The sequence below is a fragment of the Sturnus vulgaris genome, chromosome 1 (assembly GCF_052056855.1).
Source record: "Sturnus vulgaris isolate bStuVul1 chromosome 1, bStuVul1.hap1, whole genome shotgun sequence".
Classification (NCBI taxonomy): Eukaryota; Metazoa; Chordata; class Aves; order Passeriformes; family Sturnidae; genus Sturnus; species Sturnus vulgaris.
The window spans coordinates 143626454-143645362 of NC_142243.1; the positions used below are offsets into that span (position 1 = coordinate 143626454).

At 37.2% G+C, this 18909-nt stretch overlaps 1 protein-coding gene across 8 annotated transcripts in view; it reads left to right on the plus strand.

Annotated features, from left to right (window-relative positions):
• Positions 1-18909, plus strand: part of COL14A1 (collagen type XIV alpha 1 chain) — a 112035-nt gene that overhangs the window by 45418 nt on the left and 47708 nt on the right. For 6 of the 8 annotated variants that reach the window (XM_014870117.2, XM_014870120.2, XM_014870121.2 and 3 more), the window contains 10 exons: positions 3057-3196; positions 4836-4962; positions 5913-6052; positions 9043-9175; positions 10314-10385; positions 10885-11036; positions 14742-14871; positions 15900-16022; positions 17378-17527; positions 18172-18288. In XM_014870117.2, coding sequence (XP_014725603.1) covers positions 3057-3196; positions 4836-4962; positions 5913-6052; positions 9043-9175; positions 10314-10385; positions 10885-11036; positions 14742-14871; positions 15900-16022; positions 17378-17527; positions 18172-18288 — 1284 coding nt within the window. The remainder of the gene's footprint in view (positions 1-3056; positions 3197-4835; positions 4963-5912; positions 6053-9042; positions 9176-10313; positions 10386-10884; positions 11037-14741; positions 14872-15899; positions 16023-17377; positions 17528-18171; positions 18289-18909) is intronic. The other 2 variants (XM_014870119.2, XM_014870116.2) reach the window with 1 other exon arrangement.

Below are 18909 nucleotides of genomic sequence, written 5' to 3' on the forward strand. Positions count from 1 at the left end.
TTATGTAAGTTTCTCACTGTGGATACTCAATTTGCAGAGGCTGAGGTTTTCTACAAAACAGTTGGTTTTTGCAACAGGTGTGTGAACTTCTCACTCATTGTTAGTGGTACTATGGATGCCCTTACTGATCTTGGTAAAATTCCTGACAGTTTTCTGAACTTGCTGAAAGTGAATGAAGGTCACCACGTAGACCTTCATGGTGAAAAGAGAAACATGCTCTGTTTAGCCTCCTTTAGCTAGAAAAACAGGTGTGTGTGAGCCTGCTCAGATGGAGAAAGTAATTCCTCTGGCTCAGTAGTAGTACAGACAGAAAAGAAGCAAAGCGAAGATTTCTGTCCAACCCCTGCTGCCTAACATCTGGTAAATGGAGGGTTGGAAAGTGCCTGTGCACACATGATAGATGGTGTGTTTTTAATAAGCAGCAAGAATTTTGCCAGCTAAATTCTGTCCTCTGCAAACTGTACACAGACTGTATGTCAGCTCTCTAAATAACTCCAGCATTTGAAGACAAAGAAATTGAAATAAGCAATTGTGCTTCTGGGACATTTCTGAGACTGCATTCAGTGACATTTCTATTTCTCTCAGCAGGGGAGTGAGTGAATCCTCTTTTTTTGTGCTCCTGGCATGAGTAACCCAGTCAGGGTGAAAGTGACTTATATTTAATAAGTGAGAGAAGTTCAGGCATGCAAATGCTAGGAGAAAGAAACCCCAGAGCAATTCCTTGTAAGGTCGGCAAGCAATAGTGGAAGCAGCTCTAGGAATGGTGTTTGTTGGGTCTTTCTCTAGGTGGGCAGTTGTGGACAGACAAGTTCCAGTAGCAAACCACTGCAATTCGTTGACTTGAAATGAGTGCAGAAGATTGCCAACAAAGAGAATCAAATCTTTGGCTTCTTATCCCTCCCTACCTTTCTCTGTCTCTTTATGCCTCACTCCTCATCTTGCACAGCCGTCCCTGCTCATGTCCCCCACCCTGGCCTTTGGTCAATATCTACCCAGTATCAGATTTTCATTTCTCCTAAACAGTAGTTTATGTAGTTTTGACTGTGCCTGCTTCAATTCACTTCATACCATATGATCTTGGGGAATGCAAAGCTCTGAACCTGGCTAACACATTGGATGGAAGATCACATACAAATTCCAGATACATTGGCACAAGCTGAGCTTTCATGACCACTGTCTGATCACAGAAGCTTGTAACGTGTTAGTCAGCCCATCATCACTACTGCTGCTACCAGACAGAATAAAGAAGAAACCCTCCCTTCTCTGTAAGCTTCATTTATTTTTAGGATGACACAATGTAGCCATCGCTGTCTATAGGACTGAAAGAAGACAGATTCTGTCACACGCAGCTATTAAAATCAGCCCTCTGCTAGCAGGCTTTGATGAATCAGGCAGTGGAGCAATCTGGGAGGGAGAAAGCTCCTGGTGATCACACCTGTCCCACATTGTTGGTGTTTAACAGCAATGTCTTACTTGTCCAGAATCTGATTTAAGCTTACTTTTCTTTTATTTCCTTTTTTTTCTTCTTTTTTTTTCAGTGTGATTTTTTTCTGGCTTACAATTAATGAATAGGCTACCTGGTGTTTTCTTCCTGGAGCGTATGTCTGCCTGAAGAGTGATCTGCCAAATTTGCTGTAGTATTAGGTGTAATATCTGATAATCTTTGTTTAGTAAATAATATTCTACTCACTGTATCATCTTGGTTACTGTAGCAAAACCTTCCCTATGCCAAACAGAGACATGCTCAGCAAGCTCATTCTAGGGTGTAGTTTCATTTTGGGGCCGGGATTCATCCAAGACTCACTGTAAATATCACGTAAGTCTGGCACCAGGACTGCCTGTCTGGTTGAGAGCAATGCTGTCAGGAGCTTGGTTCCAAGAGGAAAGAGCTCAGACTGACACATTTTGCTGTACGACCTGGATGGTGGAATGAAGTGCATTTCACGACTGACAGAAAGTAGAAAGGAAAGCCAGCACGTGATCCTCCCTTCACTAGACTCAGAGGAATATGCTGAATGCCAGAATGTGTGGCAAACCCATCTACTACAGTTCCAGTGTGTTCCCGTCTTCTCTTTTCTCAGAGCCAAGTTGACTTCACTGTTCCTAAGCTGGTTGCAGATTCTAGATTGATAAATGGTTTGGCTGAAGATCTCACATAGTGTATGAGGCCTTTAAAATCTTTGCTTTTTCCCAGGTGCTATTGTGTGAGGGAAGCAGCTTCTGAAGTGCTGATATTTATCTGTCCACGTGGACTGGAGAGGAGTGTGTGTGTGAAGGCAGGATGGATAGAGAAAGGTTTTATAATTCAGAGGAAAGTAGCAGATGTTGGGCTAATACAGAACCTACAGCTGAGAGTAACAGACAGCACAAATTGCTTTCTGTGGTGTGACAGAAAAGTGGATGTAATCCGAGACTGTCTCTTGCATGACCTCATTTTCCTTCAGCTCGTGATAGACAAGGAATATATGGTATAAAAATACAGCTTTAACGGGGATTGTTGTTGGGAAACAGGTAAGGTTTCCGCACAGAAAGGGTAGGCAGAGGTAAGAAGTAGCATCTTTGGAGATCTTAGCTGGTTATGCTTTTTGGACAAACTTAACTCTTATGTCAGGGTCTTTCAGGATTCAGAATAGTTTTTGCCCAAATTCTACTGTCATGGAGTATTTTTTCTGGGATACACATGAAAACCAAATGTGTATAGCATAAAGATCGAGCTGGCTTAACTTAATTCACAAATACAGCCCCACATCTGTTGCAAGTGTTCTGTAGGCTAAATCTCGCTATGATATCTGCAGTGATCAACATCATAACTTATTTCTTTTTCAGTATCAGTTGAGATACGTTTAGCAAATCTGGAAGTTCTGTTTCAGTAAAGATCTAAGCTCTTTTACCTGCCTTTAAGTACTTTTGTAGCTCCATTGATGTAGGCCTTTGAATAGAAATACTGGTGATATACATTTTTGAATGGAAAACATACTTTTTATTATTAAGACATGAAAAATTCTACAGCTAAAACCTGGGATCACTTTCATGGTTTTATCTCTTTTCTTTTCAAGTGCCTCTAAGTCCACCAGCAAATTTGAAGTTTTCTGATGTTGGACACAATAGTGCTAAGCTGTCATGGGATCCTGCTTCCAAAAATGTAAATGGCTATCGCATCATGTACGTTAAAACAGACGGAACAGAAACCAATGAGGTAAATTATTAGCACCACTTTTCCCTTAACCAATATCAAACCTTTCCAAACTTCTGTAATTATTAAGGATAAGGTTTATAAACAAAAGTTATCATGCAAACTCTAACAAAAGATTTGCCAGAGTATTCTGAAACTTGCTGTAAATAAGAGTTTGCTTACTGTTGGATATATGTATGTGTGGGGGAGAGTACTCTGAACAGTCTGGGGCACGTAAACTGAGGGAGACAACTCAAGAGAAGAGTGGTTTGCTAGAAGCAGGATCTTGACTAAATGTATAGTATGGAAACATTTATTCTTGATTCAGTTCAGATAATAAGACTTTTGATGTATCACATAACATGGACTCAACATCATTCAAAAAGACCATCTGAAGGCTTTGCCACATTTTCTCAACATTTATTGCTTTATTCATGTATTGAGAGCTCTCTAGAAATAGGATTTGGCTTGAACAGAATGCTAAGGCAATACTAATATGTTCTAATTTATACTCTTATATTTAATAATTTGCAATATTTAATTCTGCCTTGTTACAAAGGGTGCTTTGTAATACCTTTTAGCAGCATGAATTCTGTGATAGAATGCAAAATAGGATGGAATGATTCATACTGAAATATTAATAAAGACATTTTTAAAAATACAGATTAAAAAAACCCCATTTCAGTAAGTGGGTTTGATTATTAAAACAGTCCAGATCCCTTAGGAAATAAGTTGTTGTGGATAACTTGGCCCTCAAGAAAAAGAATTCTTTAATGGTACTTGTCTGTAATTATGTTTCTTCTGGGACATATTTGGCCTTTCGTCTGTATAAAGTGGAATATTTGTATTGAACCTGAAGGAACTGCTCACATCTCTAGAAGGGAGCATACCTGTGCAATGTTTTGTTTCTTTTCTTTCTGCTAGGTCCCTTAAAAATCTAAAATTTAGAAATCATTTGACCTCTTCGTATTGATTACCCTTAATGTAGATAATATGCCAGCCTGTACTGGTCACAGTGGTATTTGAACATCTCAGGCTCATCATAGCATAATTTGTAATGTGACTGAATGTTCAGTTCACTTTTCCCTTGTCTGTTCAAAGAACAGGTGGCATGTTTTTGATTGCTCTGCAGTTGTAGCATTTTCCCTGGGGTACTGAGTAAACGTGGCACTGAATAGTTGGACTGATAAACTGTTTATGCAGCTTTGAGTTTTATGTCCCTGGCAAAGTCACTTAAATGCAGCCTGGAGAGAGACCAGACAAAACCCTCATCTGTCTCTCGACAAATGTTAAACACAAGGGTTTTAATGTCTATGAGAAAGGGTTGGATTTAATAGCCCAAAAATCTCTTTCCCCTTCTGGGTGCCTGAACGTGCAGTGCTGATGTTAGCTGGACAGTTGGGCTTACCAAGGCCGAATTCTCCTTTTCCATGGTTTGTCATAATTGCAAAATTCTTGTTTTTTGTAATTTGTCTAGTGTAATTGGTGTGGTCAGCTTTGATGGACCTGAGTTTATACTTGTTCATAGTTTCACTGGATTTCTCTACTAATTGTATGACATTCTCTTTCTGTATCATTATTACCCAGAAGAATTTCACACATTGATAATGTTTGTTGTTGATATTGTATGGTCAATATCTACTGCCAATTATGTTTTCTCTAGGTTGAAGTTGGTCGTGTTTCAACCCATACTCTGAAAAGTTTGGCACCCCTTACAGAGTATACTGCTGCTATTTTTTCCCTGTATGATGAGGGACAATCTGAGCCACTTACTGGCAGCTTTACCACAAGTAAGTATTGCTGAACTTCTGAAGGCTTTCCAAGAAGAAATTTTATACTCTCCTACGTTACTGGAAAGTAAGATTAGTTACAGCAAAGGTCTCTGGCTGTAAATTCAGATATATGGAATGCTTTCTGTTATTTTCGTTGGTGTTTTTGGCTTCTTTGCTCCCTTACTATGGGGCTGATGGCCTCTTTACTCACATGAGTAATCTCTTGACATCACGAAAACATCTCCACAGCTTTCTGAAGCATTATTCAGTGTTATGGCATCTTCATCTCCAAATGAAGTGTAATGAGTTTTGAATCAAACATTTAACCAGTCAACTATCCAGATACTAGGGCATAGAACCTTATATACATGCAGAGGAACTACATCAAAAGGAGAAAATATAAGACATTCAAAGTTCCTATAGTGTGTTTAACATAGTTATAGTTTCTGTAACTGTAGCTCTGCATTAAATGAATGGCTGATGACACACATTAATGTTTTCCAACAACGATGGGAAGGGAAAGGAGGAAGGGGAGAAAAGAGAAAGGTGAGGTAGAAGAGGAAGGGAGAACATACGTGTATGGAGCAAGTTGTTGACACATGCAAAAGCTCAAAAGGAAATGCACACATTGTCTAAAAAAGGCAGAGACTGGGACAAGAAAAGAGCCTAGTGCACAGAGCTCTGAGAAAATCAGATAGACTTAGGGTTGCATGGCACTCCTTCAGTGGAGAGAGGACAAGGAGGCCTGTCCAGTTAGAATAAGGAGTCTATTCCCTTCCTTGAACTACAAAACTACTTCCCTAAGAACAAATAAGTGGGCAAAGAATTCTGTAGTACCTTTGTTGTCTATCTCCCATGTTATACTCTTTTAAGAAACTGCAAGTAAAATGGTATGTGCCTAATGTTGCATCTATGGAAGTATCAGAGCATAATTCACTCTCACTTTTCTTGTGTGTAATATTTTCCAGAAAGAGTTCCAGCTCCTCAGCATTTGGAAATTGATGAAGCATCAACAGAGAGTTTCAGGGTCAGCTGGAAGCCTACCTCATCAGATATTGCTTTTTACAGACTGGCATGGATTCCTTTGGATGGGGGTGAATCTGAGGAGGTAAATTGCCTTGATATTCTGAGAGGTGAAAAGGAGGAAGAATTCCATTCTGAGGACAACTATGTGGAAGAGTTTGCTGATTAAATATGGCCAGATGACTTACAGAAAAATCTGCTCCACTGCAAAGCTCTCTAAACAAAAAACAAACCAATATTTCAGTTTTGGGTGAAAGAGGAAGAGATATTTTGTGAATATTCAATCTAATTCGTAGTGTGCCAACAGCCATAGAACTAGCATTGTTGTCTGAGGCCACTTCAGTTTTTAGAGGTTCATGTTCTTCACTTTGATGTGAAGATGATGATGGTAGCTGAGCAGGGTAGTGATGTCCTCACATAAAGCTCCAAATTTGTTTAATGTGATGGCCACAGTAAAATTGCCTCTGAAGCCTTATTAGGTAACATTACAAAGAGAAAAGTGTACAAAAAAAAAAGTATTAAATTGTTTATCTATTCCTCTTTATATTTTTTCCTTTCATGCTGTATTTTTTGCATTAAGCCCTTGTACATCTTGTACACAGCACCCTTTTGATCAGTCTAAATTTTTAATTTTCATCACTTTAGCTTTTCCTTTTTCATTTTCTTTTTTTGAAGAAGACATATACTTTCTCTCCTTTCCCAAATTTTCATTGTCTGTCTCATTTCCTCTTTTTCTTTCTTTATTAATTCATTATTTTGGCTTCTTTTGTATTCTCAGGCTTTAGTGACTCTCAGACATCTTGCCCTGTTGGCATCAGTAGTGTGTGGGGAGGCCACATCTGGAAACTGTTTATCTGGGTACAGAACTCAGGGGAAAAGATGACATTTCCCAACTGGCCCTAGGTGTCATGCATTATTTTGCCATCCATTAGGGCAGAAAGCAGTCATTTTAGCTTAGGTTATGTCATTTTTTCTGCAAATTTAACTTAGCCTGATTCCTTTCCTCCTTTCACCTAGTGAGAGGTAGTCATGCAAGAAAGAGAGAAATTAGAGGAGTTAGCCGGGAAAAGAGGGAGTTGACAGATGAGTGAGTGGACACAGGTCATCCACGAGCAGTTTCTTTTGCAGTGGATGAACTGATTTGTTTCTGTTTCAGTTCCAGTGAGTAGCTGCCAGTGAAAGCCCTTGACTCACATTTTTAAGTGAGATGTGAGGCATCTGTATTCTTTCAGTGTAAGAATAAATTATCAAGAAATATTTGAACTGCCAGGGTTCTACGTGTTCACTGTATTCACAAAGAACTGCTGGAGGCTCTAATATTTCAGAACATTAAAATATTAAAAATGCCCAAGCTGCTTTCTTGTTCTCCTTGCATGACCTCTCTAATGGGGTCAGGTCTAGGATAGCACAATACCTCTGGGCTGTTGCCTCTTTAAGCTTCTTTCCCAGCTAAGTGATCAGTCATGCAGACAAAGGACATGCATTCCCTCATTCTTTCTCCCAAGATCCAACTTGCCAATTAGCTGAGTGGGGTCAGGGGGTGGTGGTTAATCACACACCTCTCCTCTCACTTCACCCACTCTGCTGATCCCTGAGGAGCGTGCAGTTGGGTGTTAGCACTAAAAAGCCCGAATAAATTTAAGAGAGACTTTTTATTTCTAGGTTACAGTAGAGAATGCTGTTGTACTCGTGTGCTTGTTGCTGCTATTTGTCCTGCCCACTTGAAAGTTCAGCACTTTGTGTTGTTTTTTGTAGGCTACATTAGCAGGGAGGGGAGGGCGAAGGAATTGATGCTTCAGAAAGTATGCCAAAGTTACTTGTGAGAGAGCAATTATGCATAGATATTTTGTAATGATTTGATACAGACCTAGAGGCACTGGGGAGTTGAAAAGGAAGACATTACATGTATCTACTTAGTACACAGCTAGATTCACTCAAAGCTTATTCCTGAAATTTTCCCAAGAAAATCTGTGCCAGAAAGTGTGCAGCATGGGATGCCTCATTCATTACTTGATAGTTGTAGAAGGCACAACCCCAATCTGCTTTTGGTTTTTGTATTTGAGTTCAGAAGGTCTGTGATTGCATTATGGACTTTTTTTCTCCTAGGATCAACTCAGGAAATCTCTTGTGGAGTTTAAAAGAATGAAATGTGATTCACTGTTTCTGCAAACTTCTATGGCAGATTTTACACAGGACATATCTGTTGTTTGATTTCCATTATAAGGCTAACTTTGACGTTGAGTATAAAGTGACCACCTTTAGAAACTTGTCAGTGTTAACCCAGAGAAAGGTTGTTTTATTGTAGTGTCTGTTTGTGTAACCTGAAAACTATTCCCAAAATTGGCCAGTCCATTTCACCAGAATTACTGCTCAGGGTCCTGTACCTTCTGTTTTATAGTCCTTTTGTTCCAGCTCCTCCCCATCCGTGATCCCTTCTAATAAAATGAATGCAACACACAAAAATCTGAAGTGAAACTTGCTTACAGTTCACATTGTACATCAATCTTCTTCTGCTGTAATAGCTAGAAATGGGAAAAATGACTATTTAAAACTTCACACCATATAAGAAACTAATCATCAGCACATCTCTCCTAGTCCTCAAGTCTGAGGCATGTGTTCTTTTAAGTTCCATTCGGAAGTGTGGAACCATAATTGAGATTACAGTTCTGGTATTGAAACAGCCTTTTTTAAGGCAGGGGAGATACTGATTGCATTTGTCATAACAATGTTTGAATTGTAGAAATATGAATGGAAGTTAATCTTCCTGTTACGTTGTTTTTATTGACTAATATTTTGAATGGTACTGATTTTTTTTTCACTACAAAAAATACCAAAACATATAGTTAGTTTTAGCAATTAATTAGCTGTGAGTGAAAGCATAGTACTGTACATTTTAAACATTCTTAAGTGTTTTTTCCAGATGTACTCTGTGATATAAGTAGATTTTAGGGCAGATCTGAGTGTAGATTTCTTTTATTTTAAAGGAGAATTGATTTTCCTATTTTTATTTCTGTCAATTAATGTGAAATAATCAGATGCAGAACTGATATTCTTCAATCTTGCTGTGTAACTTAGGTTGTCATAAATGGAGATGCAGACAGTCATGTTATAGAGGGTCTGTTGCCTGACACAGAATATGAAGTTTCTCTGCTGGCAGTTTTTGATGATGAAAGTGAAAGCGAAGTTGTTGCTATTCTTGGAGCTACAAGTAAGACAAACTCTTGATTGTAATTAAAAAAAAATGTTTAAGTGATTTAAATTTGATGCATATACCTTATATATACAGCATAGTTCATCTTGGGTAACTATATTATTGAAGCTTGTGGTGATTTAGCACCAGGGCTTTGCTGACTAGTTTTTGCTTTTCCTATTTAATATTATGTGATAGGTGGCATTGAATCAAAATAGTGGTTTGGCTTCCTATATGAGCTGTGGTATTAATAATCTTTGGATCTGAGTGGATATTCTTCCATCCTGCATTTTAATATTTAGTCTTTGAACAGGGAGAGGATAGATCAGGTTTTGGAAGGGATGTTTGTTAAATGTTTTAAAGTAAATAATTTACAGGAATTTCATTTAAGATGTTTGACATTTTCAATATACCCTTTTCTTATTTATGTAATTTATACTCCCTAGAGGTGGATTCACTCTTGGCTGAAATAATGGATCCAAAAACTTACACAGGCCTCCTGTGACATTGAGATGAAAGTACCAAAGTTAAAACTTGATAATCACATCCAGTTTGTTTTATAGTTTATTATCAAAACAGTGGCCTGTATTTCAGGAATTTTGCTCTATTCTCTTTTTTATGGATAATTACTTGGATAAGTAAACAACTATATTTCTTATGTGTAAATTCTAAAATTAATTTGTTAGTAGTAATTTAACTGCAAGCTTAATTCTAAATCTTCTGTTAAGACAAAAAGCCCACAGCCCTCCAAATGATGCTGATATTTCCCAGTGTTGCTGAATGTACTTCAGTACTTGGACAGAAGTAAAACACCCTTAGAAAACTTACAATTTAATTAATCTGACAACCTTAAAAAATGGTTAAAGTGGAAGTCTATTGTGCAGAGTTCAGCCAGAAATCTGTGAAAATATATGCATTCTTATTTGATTATGCAGTTTATAATTATGTCTTATCTGCACATCTAAGTGCTAATCCTGCAAATATATGTGCCTAAAGTAAACTAAATGAATAATTCCCTTGTAGTCTCTGAAATGTCTGAAGTGTGTGGGTTACTTGTAGGTGTGAGCACATAGTTTCATAGTCATAGACATTCAAGATAAGTACTGTGACTTCCATGTTTTGTTGAGCTGTTGGTGACCCAAGCCCTGTTTTCCAGCTGCAAGTGCTACCACAGCACCTTCCAGGGTGAGCACCACCAGTGCCACAACCTCTGAGCCCACCACAGCAGGTAAGCAGAGCAAATGCCAACAGTTTAAATGCTGAGTGCAAAGCACTGAGGCTCCCCACAGGCACCCCCAGCGCTGGGGCAGAGCTGTGACACTGCTGATGGAGAGGCTGATGTTCCTGCTCAAAGGTTCACACCTCTGCACCCCCTTCTGTGTGTGGCCAGGCTCCTTCTGTAGCATTCTAGCTTCGGTTATTTTAAAGCTCCATAAACTGAGTAAGATAAACAAAGCAGATGGGATATTATATGTTGATAGAAGTATAAGATAACAATTATTTTAATAAGTGGTTACAATTTTTATATTATTAAGCCCAACCCTATTGTTTTGCACCACTGTGGATCTTCAGAGCCACCATGACTTCAGTAGACCTTGCAGCTCCTTGGCGATAATCATCACAATAAAATTAATACAATAATAAAATTAATTAAATTAATTAATAAAAATTGTATTATATCTAAAAATATAATTGAGAAAATATTAATTAAATATTTCTGGATTCAGTTTTTCGAACAGGAGTCAGAAACCTTGTTATAGATGACGAAACAACCTCAAGTCTGAGGGTGACATGGGACATTTCTGACCACAGTGTTCAGCAGTTCAGGGTGTCCTATCTCACTGCAGAAGGTGACCGTGCAGAGGAAGCGGTAAGAATGGTCTGTATGGGTTTTGTTATTGGCTTCATAAGCTTGTTTAATAATTGCTAAGACGTGATATCTTCTTATATGACCATTCTGTTGCAATTAGTAAAGGATCTGTGTTTGATATTACTGTGAGCTTGGACTTCAAAGTTCTAATTTTAAAGCACCTGTTGCACTGCAGGCAACAGCAGTTGAATGTAAGATCAAGGCCCAGTCATAGACATGTTTAATGAGCTCACAGTTAAAAAAGGATCTGGCTGTCTCTTTTTTCCTGTATTTTTTTTTAATTCATCCAAGTTGGGTTTTTTATTTTTAATTTTATTTTTTACTCCTAGGCATTTTTCTATCCTGAGATTGTTTTAATGACACTTAAACGTTGGTACAGGACAGTCTTAAGCAATTTTTGTTTTCCTTCAGCAATTTTCTCTCTTCCCTCTTCCCCTCACGTTATGCTGAAGCAATGAAATTAAAGTTCCAATGCAGAGTTTTCATATTTCACATTAACCCGAACATATCACAATAAAAACAGCACTTTTTAATCTAAGTGCCTGAGACTATTTGTTATTTTTCCAATGCCCTGTGATGATCAAGATTAAAGTTGTCCTACACAGAAAAACTTCTGGTCATTAAGATTTTGGAAAATATTTGAAAGAATGAAGAGTACTGCAGGTACTCTTTTAAGCATATAGGAAACAAACCAAAACACACACTCTCCCCCACAAAAAAAACCCCTCTGAGCTCCACTATTTTAACATTTCACAATTTTGAGATACTTTCAGAGTTCAGCTAGGCTAAATGCCTTTTTTAAAACCTATTTTTAAATTGTGTTTTTAAATTAGTGTTGTAGTGCTTGGTTTCCACAAAATCTGTTATAAAATGTTGAGATGGCTGCTTGTAGGTACATTTAAAAGATTAGGTTGTATATTTCAAGGTTGTTTCCTTAGTAAATAACTCAAAATACAAAAATATTCCCTGTCATTTTCCCTCTGTCTGCCACTTGAGTCACTGCTTTTCATAGGGCAATTATAGCAAAAAGATGGGTTATTCTTTTTGATTCTTAGCAGCTGACATTTTTAGCCCTATATCAGGATATTTCAATAAAAAATATTAAAAGGAGGTAAATATCTTTTTTCTAGGAAAATATGAATCTTTTTCCATTTCAGTTTTATTCATGTTTATGAGAACCTGCTAGAAATGTACTTTTTAACCATCTATTTCAGCTATGACCTGAAAATTAATTTTCCATGTAGTGGTGTCCTTTTGGAGTAGGAAACATGCTCTATGAACGTACTTATATGCTAGTATACTATATCATAAAGTGGAAAACTTGCACGGTATAATTACATAAATTGTACTGTTCTTCTGAGAATAACTCAGATTTTCTGAAATTCAGATCCCAGATTTACTGTTTCAGCTCTCTAGTTCAGTTGGATGATATAAATGTCATTCTGCTTTAGTATTCAATGACTATTATGTTAAAATGAAATTAAAACTGTAGAAAAAGTATTAAAACTGTGGCTATCAGAAGGATATCAGAGCTGACTCAAAAATTAATTAAATAAAATTATAAAACCATATGATTACGTAGGTATCTTGGCTCTATTCTCATAAATTATTTAATTTTAAGTACACTCTCAAGCTTTATTATCTTTGGTCACAATTCAGCAAACAGATTAACCACATTTCATCTTTGAAATTAATCATATGCATTAACACTGCTGGAGAAGGAATTATGTAAGATTATACTTAGAATTAGGCACATTTTATTCAAAGGAGTGAATTTAATCATGTGGTTTCAAGCACCTGAGAGGTGCACAACAGATGTCAATAAAACAACACAGATGTTAAATTTTAGGGGAGGGTTTATATGCTGAAGTACATTTTTTAGGCAGAGCCCAAAAGTTATGTGGAATTTGGGCTTACATGTACTATAGCGTGACAGTTCTGTGGTGAGTGCTTCAGTTTTTTGGCTCTGATTTCAGTGATATAAGTTTCAGTTACTCCTCCCTTTCCATAAAAATATTAATAAGCTTCTTAATTCTTGATGCAATTGGCTGAAAATCAGGGACTAGAAAATGTAATAGAATACAGAAGGGTCAAGCTCTAAACTGCATGTATGTTCTTGGGTGTGCTGTACATACCAGAAAGCTCAAATTCTTTCTCTTCTTTAAATCCAAAAATGTTTCTCACTGCTGAAAGCTATATTGATCTGTGGAAGATGATGCACATATGGAGAGGAGAGAGTTCTCAATGCTTGCATCCACTATTCTAAAAAACTCAAAAAATTTATTGGATTTTTCCAGAAACTTAGTTTGTGTATTGAATGCATGTGTATGTAAGAGGGACGTGAAAATCTTTCAATAACATTTATTAATGGTTGAAGTTCAGTTTTGATCAAAGAGTAAAGCACTTTGGCAAGTTTCAACACCTGGGTGCACTAGATAAATTTCCTTCTTTGTATCACTTGCCAAAACTAGAAGTAGTCTGAATGTGTCCTGGAGTGTTAAACTGGTGACACCTTTCTTGAGCATACGCTTCAAAACTTTGGCATCATCACGTACATCAGTCTTCTTTGAAACAGCACTTTTATAGACTTACTTTCTGCTTTTCCCACGTGAGTTTAAAGGGCTTATGATTCTCTCAACTTCTTGCCAAATGTAGTCCTTGGCTCAGGTGATAGATTCACACAGTAGACATGGGACAAGGGATGTCCAAAATGTGATGCTGGACCTTGGGATTTGCTTCCAACAGCAGCACTTCAGAGCACAGGTCTCTGCACAGGAAATACAGGATTTGTTTCTCTTTTTTACCATGGCCATACCATGTGATATAAGAGGCTTTGGAAGCTCTCTGAGATTAAATTTTACTGGCAAGTTAAGCAGTTGCAAGACTTTGCTTGGTACTCCCACCACCACTACTGTGATACTGGTTTTTGAGGCTCTGGCTAAAATACAATAATCTATTGAAGAGTTTTAGAATTAGCTGCTTATAGGGAAACCTTTTACTGTGCTTAATTCAGCAGACTGAAATATACTCTAGAACCAAAAACTGCCCAGAGAAATTGCTACACCTTCTCTACTACCAGGTTGCCTGGTTGCATTTTTCTTGCAGATCTTCCATGTTTCATGGCAGTTTGGGATCATGTGGTATTTTTGGGATGTCATCCTACTTCCTCTCCTAAATAGCTTCCTTCATTTGCTTGTCTCCACACTAGATGCAGACAAGACAAGTATGTTTTATTCCTGCTTGCTCAGTTCAATTTTTCCAGAGCTCATAACCTGATTTTCCTTCCTCCCAGGGAAGGAGGATTTTTTGTCTCCAAAGAGCAAAACAATCAGCCTTTATTACCGAGCTTCAGAAAATCTAAATATGTCCATAATAAATACATCAAGAGGATCTATTTTGTCTATACAGTAAAATAGTTCAAGTGTTTATGATCCAAACAATAGAGTGGTTTATGGACCTGTAGTGGCTCATAGGTTTAATATAAAACAGTGTTATCCCATAGGACCATTTCCTTTATTTTGTTTCAGTGTAACAGTAGATCTGTTAAAAGGGTGAATAATGTAGTGATTTATTTTACTGTAGAGCATCAATAATATTTAAAAATGCAAGCTATACAGCAATACTAGTGGAATGTGTTGTCAGAGACTATGTAAGACAAAGTGGTTTGGCTCCAGTCATTAAGCTTGGTTGTTTCTGCATTTTCTGACCCTCTAGGTTATGGTGCCTGGCAGACAAAACACTCTTCTACTTCACCCTCTGCTGCCTGATACAGAATACAAGGTTACCATAACCCCCGTCTATTCTGATGGGGAGGGAGTCAGTGTCTCAGCTCCTGGCAAAACTTGTAAGTACAAACTTTCTTCCTGTCTTTGGCCAGGATGTGTATGAATTAAAGACTTACTCCTTGTGGCCTTTTTTCCTTGTCTGTAGGAGTGTATTTTAGTATAAATGTGGGCTTATTTTGCATGACTTATATGACTGGAACTTCAAATTAATCTCAGATGATTGATTTATAAACAATGGGTTTCTTCTAACAGACGAGCTGTAATTTATATTCAAATACTCGGAGTTTGCAGAAACTTGTTCAGTAATAAAGCTGGTAAATGCTTGATAACTAGCCCACCAAGGGCAAGCCAACTAATACAGAAAAAGTAAACAAAACCTGCTGAGATGGTATCAAACCAACCATTGTACTGTTAGATTTTCTTTTGTGTGAGATCATTACTTTCTAAGGGTCATTAGAAATGCTGCTGAACTTTTATACAAAGTGATTGCATTATGTCCAGAATTCTGACCAAGTACCATAAGATTACTCAGCTGTAGCTTAAGCTTCCTCTCTACTGTATATTGTAAAAAATCCTTTCATTGTGTACTTGTAGTAATGATAGTATAATTTTATTGAAGTGTTCTCCTAATTTACATAATTTGTCTTAATTGAAATGCTATTTGTGCAGAGACTTAAATCACTTGTAAATAATTCCTTTGATTCCATTCTACAGGATTAAGTGTTCAAAAGAGCATGATTTATACATTAAAAACTTTAATGCACTTGAATTGGAAGAAACCATACAATGTATAATTATCTCTAAATTACCTTAGATTTTTAGGAAACGGAAGTAAGTTGGTTTTTTTTAAAGAAATTTAGGGACAAATTTTGGAATTAATTCAAAAATTCATTATTTGTTGATCAAAGTTTGGGGTTAATCCACCGAGTAATGCAAAGGATAATTTGATTAAGAGTTTCATCCTGATAATTTTACCTATAAATCTGAGAGTGCTGGGTATCACACGCTTTTTATTTGCATATCTTAATTTTTCTGCATAAGCTTGTATGAGATAACCTTGTAAAAGTCGAGTTTGGTTTCTTTTCAGTGCCCCTGTCTGCTCCTAGGAATTTACGTGTCTCAGATGAGTGGTACAACAGGTTACGTATCAGCTGGGATGCTCCACCTTCAGCAACAATGGGTTACAGAGTTGTTTACAAACCTGTCAACAGTGAGTTTTTAAACTGATTTTTTTGTGGTCTTCTTTGTGGACTTCTGACTGAATGTCATATTTTGCTCAATTTTGCTCTTAAATCTATCAATAGCAGTTACAGCCTTTAAAGTGTTATTAACTTTGGTGTCTCATTTTTGAATATGAAAGTTTCATACTCATAGACTGATGCAGGTTGGAGAGGATGTCTGGAGATCATCTGGTCCACCTCGCTGAACAAAACAGGCCAGCTTGGAACAGGTTTCAGTGGACCCTGGCCAGCTAAATTTATAATATCTCCAACCATGGAGATTTTAAAACTGCTCTAAGCATCTCTCCCAGTTTTTGACTACTGTCATTGGAAGTGTCTTTGCTAATACATAATAAAAATTTCCAATGTTGCAAAATTTGTCTTTTTTCTCCTACATTTTCCTGTTTGCCTCTGAACACATTCTGTCTGTGTCTTCTCTACCACCTTGCATAAGGTAGGTGTAGGCAGCAGTACATTTCCCCTTAGACTTTCTATCCTAAGGCTGATTAATCTTTTCGCAACTCTTTCAGTCTGTTTTTTCATTTTATCATGACTCTGTTTCAGAGACTGTTTGCTTTTTTCCTGTTCCTCTCTTCTGTATTCTCTTGTTTTTTAACTTACTTCCTCTCACAATAAAAGGTATTAATTTCTTCTCAGACACTTGACATTTTATTCATTGTCCATTTTGTGTGTGCTGCATCCTTTGCCCACCTTGCAGCTAGACAAGACATCCAGAATTCTTCAAATTTCTTTAGAAAAACAGGGTCCTCTATTGACAGCACATCACAGATGTGTGACCATTAAGGGACTAAAATACTGTCCAGAGACAATACTGCTGCCTGGTTTCTGAAGAGTATCCAGAACAAATAGGGGATGTGATGAAGGAGCTGTTTGCTATTCTGATTTGGGAAAGTTTCGTTCTTTTCTATTTTCATTATCTTTTTTGCACAATATTAAATGATGCTGTTGTATAAGAAATCCCGAGGGACTGTAGTGCTGGCTGGCATCTGCTGTCCCCCCTGTTGGTCCTGGCACACAATCAAACTGGGGAGATATTTGGCTGCCTCTTTAGAGCACTAGTAAGTCACTGAAGCAGAACAAAAGGGTCTTAACAGATGCCAGTGTCTAGCTCTGCCTTAATGAATCCCACTGCTGAATTTCCCAAGTGTGTTTGTTGTGTTTTCTATCCATGCAAGGATTGAGGAGAATGTCTTTGTATTTGTGTATGGTTAAAAAAAAAAAAGAAAAAAGGCAAAAAATAGCAGGAACTTTAGAAACACGTGTAATTTTTTCTAATTTAGTAGATGAACAAATGATTTTCTAATTTATTTAATTTTTTTTGCAGCTCCTGGTCCTGCATTGGAGACCTTTGTAGGGGATGATATTAATACCATTCTCATTCTAAATCTCTTCAGTGGAACGGAGTACAGTGTTAAAGTATTTGCTTCATACTCAACAGGCTTCAGTGATGCCCTAACAGGCGTGGCCAAAACCTGTAAGAATGATTTCATGCTGTTCAGTTCTCTACAAGCTGGTTTTCCTTACATCTATGGCTTTCTACAGCTCCCTGAATAAATTTTCATATGGAAGGTTTTCTCAGTCATGTGCAAACTTTCTTCCTGAAATGAAAGTCTCTCTTTCTATGACGCTATACCAGACTTTAAAGTGATCTGCTGGACATTAGCAAGAGAAGAATCATAAAACAGATATTATTTATTAGTCAAAAATATATTTGCCTAGTAGTAGATGTAAGTTTCCTTAGTGAGAAGTCTATTTAGTGTATTTTTTCCAGTTTCATATATAGGATTATTTGCTCTTTATATAACTAAGGCTCAATTTTTAATTAGATTTCAACATAAATGCTGCTGTTATGATACTTTTATACTTATTAGTAATAACTGAACTTTTTAGCAGTGTTCATTATATAGTTTTAGGTAAATTGCATAAAGTTATAAACTTTTACTTTGAAGGTTCACTTCTTTTTTACATTCTCCTTTTAGAATTTCTTGTATTTAAGTAGCTATGGACATTATATGTTAAAAATGAATTGGCACTGGTTTCACTGTAATTATATTTTCTTTTTTTTCTTGTATGTCTTATTAGAGGTATAAAACTAATTTTTTTACATGTAATTTTCAGTGTATCTGGGTGTGACGAATTTGGATTCCTACCAAGTCCGCATGACAAGTCTGTGTGCTCAGTGGCAGCTTCACAGACATGCTACTGCTTACAGGGTAGTTATAGAGTCACTCGAGGGTAAGTTACTAAATAATTCCATGTGCAGCTACAGCCCAACCCAGAGAATGGAATTGCATAGAAATTCTGTGTATGCAGTTAGACCTGGAGACTGGCTCCTGAAATACTGTGAATGATGGACAGAAGAGAGGTGTGTACACACTGACAGTTTCAGAATGGAAGTAGCATCCCTGTCCTTTTATGTCAAACACATTGATGACTTGTGCATTTTATGTCATGGACTTTCATCTATCAGTAGAGGAAAGGTGATTATCTGAATTTTTCACTGCTGTGAAGAACAGAAAATGGATAAGGATGAACTGAATACCTCAAAATTTGTAAATATACCACCAGCAGTAGCTCTGTAGGATTAGGCTAGACAGGAGAAGAGGGCAGAAGGGTAGAAAAGCTCTGAATTAATCCAGACCGTGCCCACAGAATCAGAACAATGTCCAGATTTGTTTGTTCTCATTCTATTCATGCTTCATGGTAGCTTATAGTAGCAATGTTGTTCATATGGATAAACATGACACAGTTTTATGCAGTCACACAAGGTGTCTTGATGCTTTCAGCACTGTGCATATAGAGGGTAAATTACAGCCTCTTCAGCCTCACTGATTGTCAGGTGTAGCCAGAAGACAT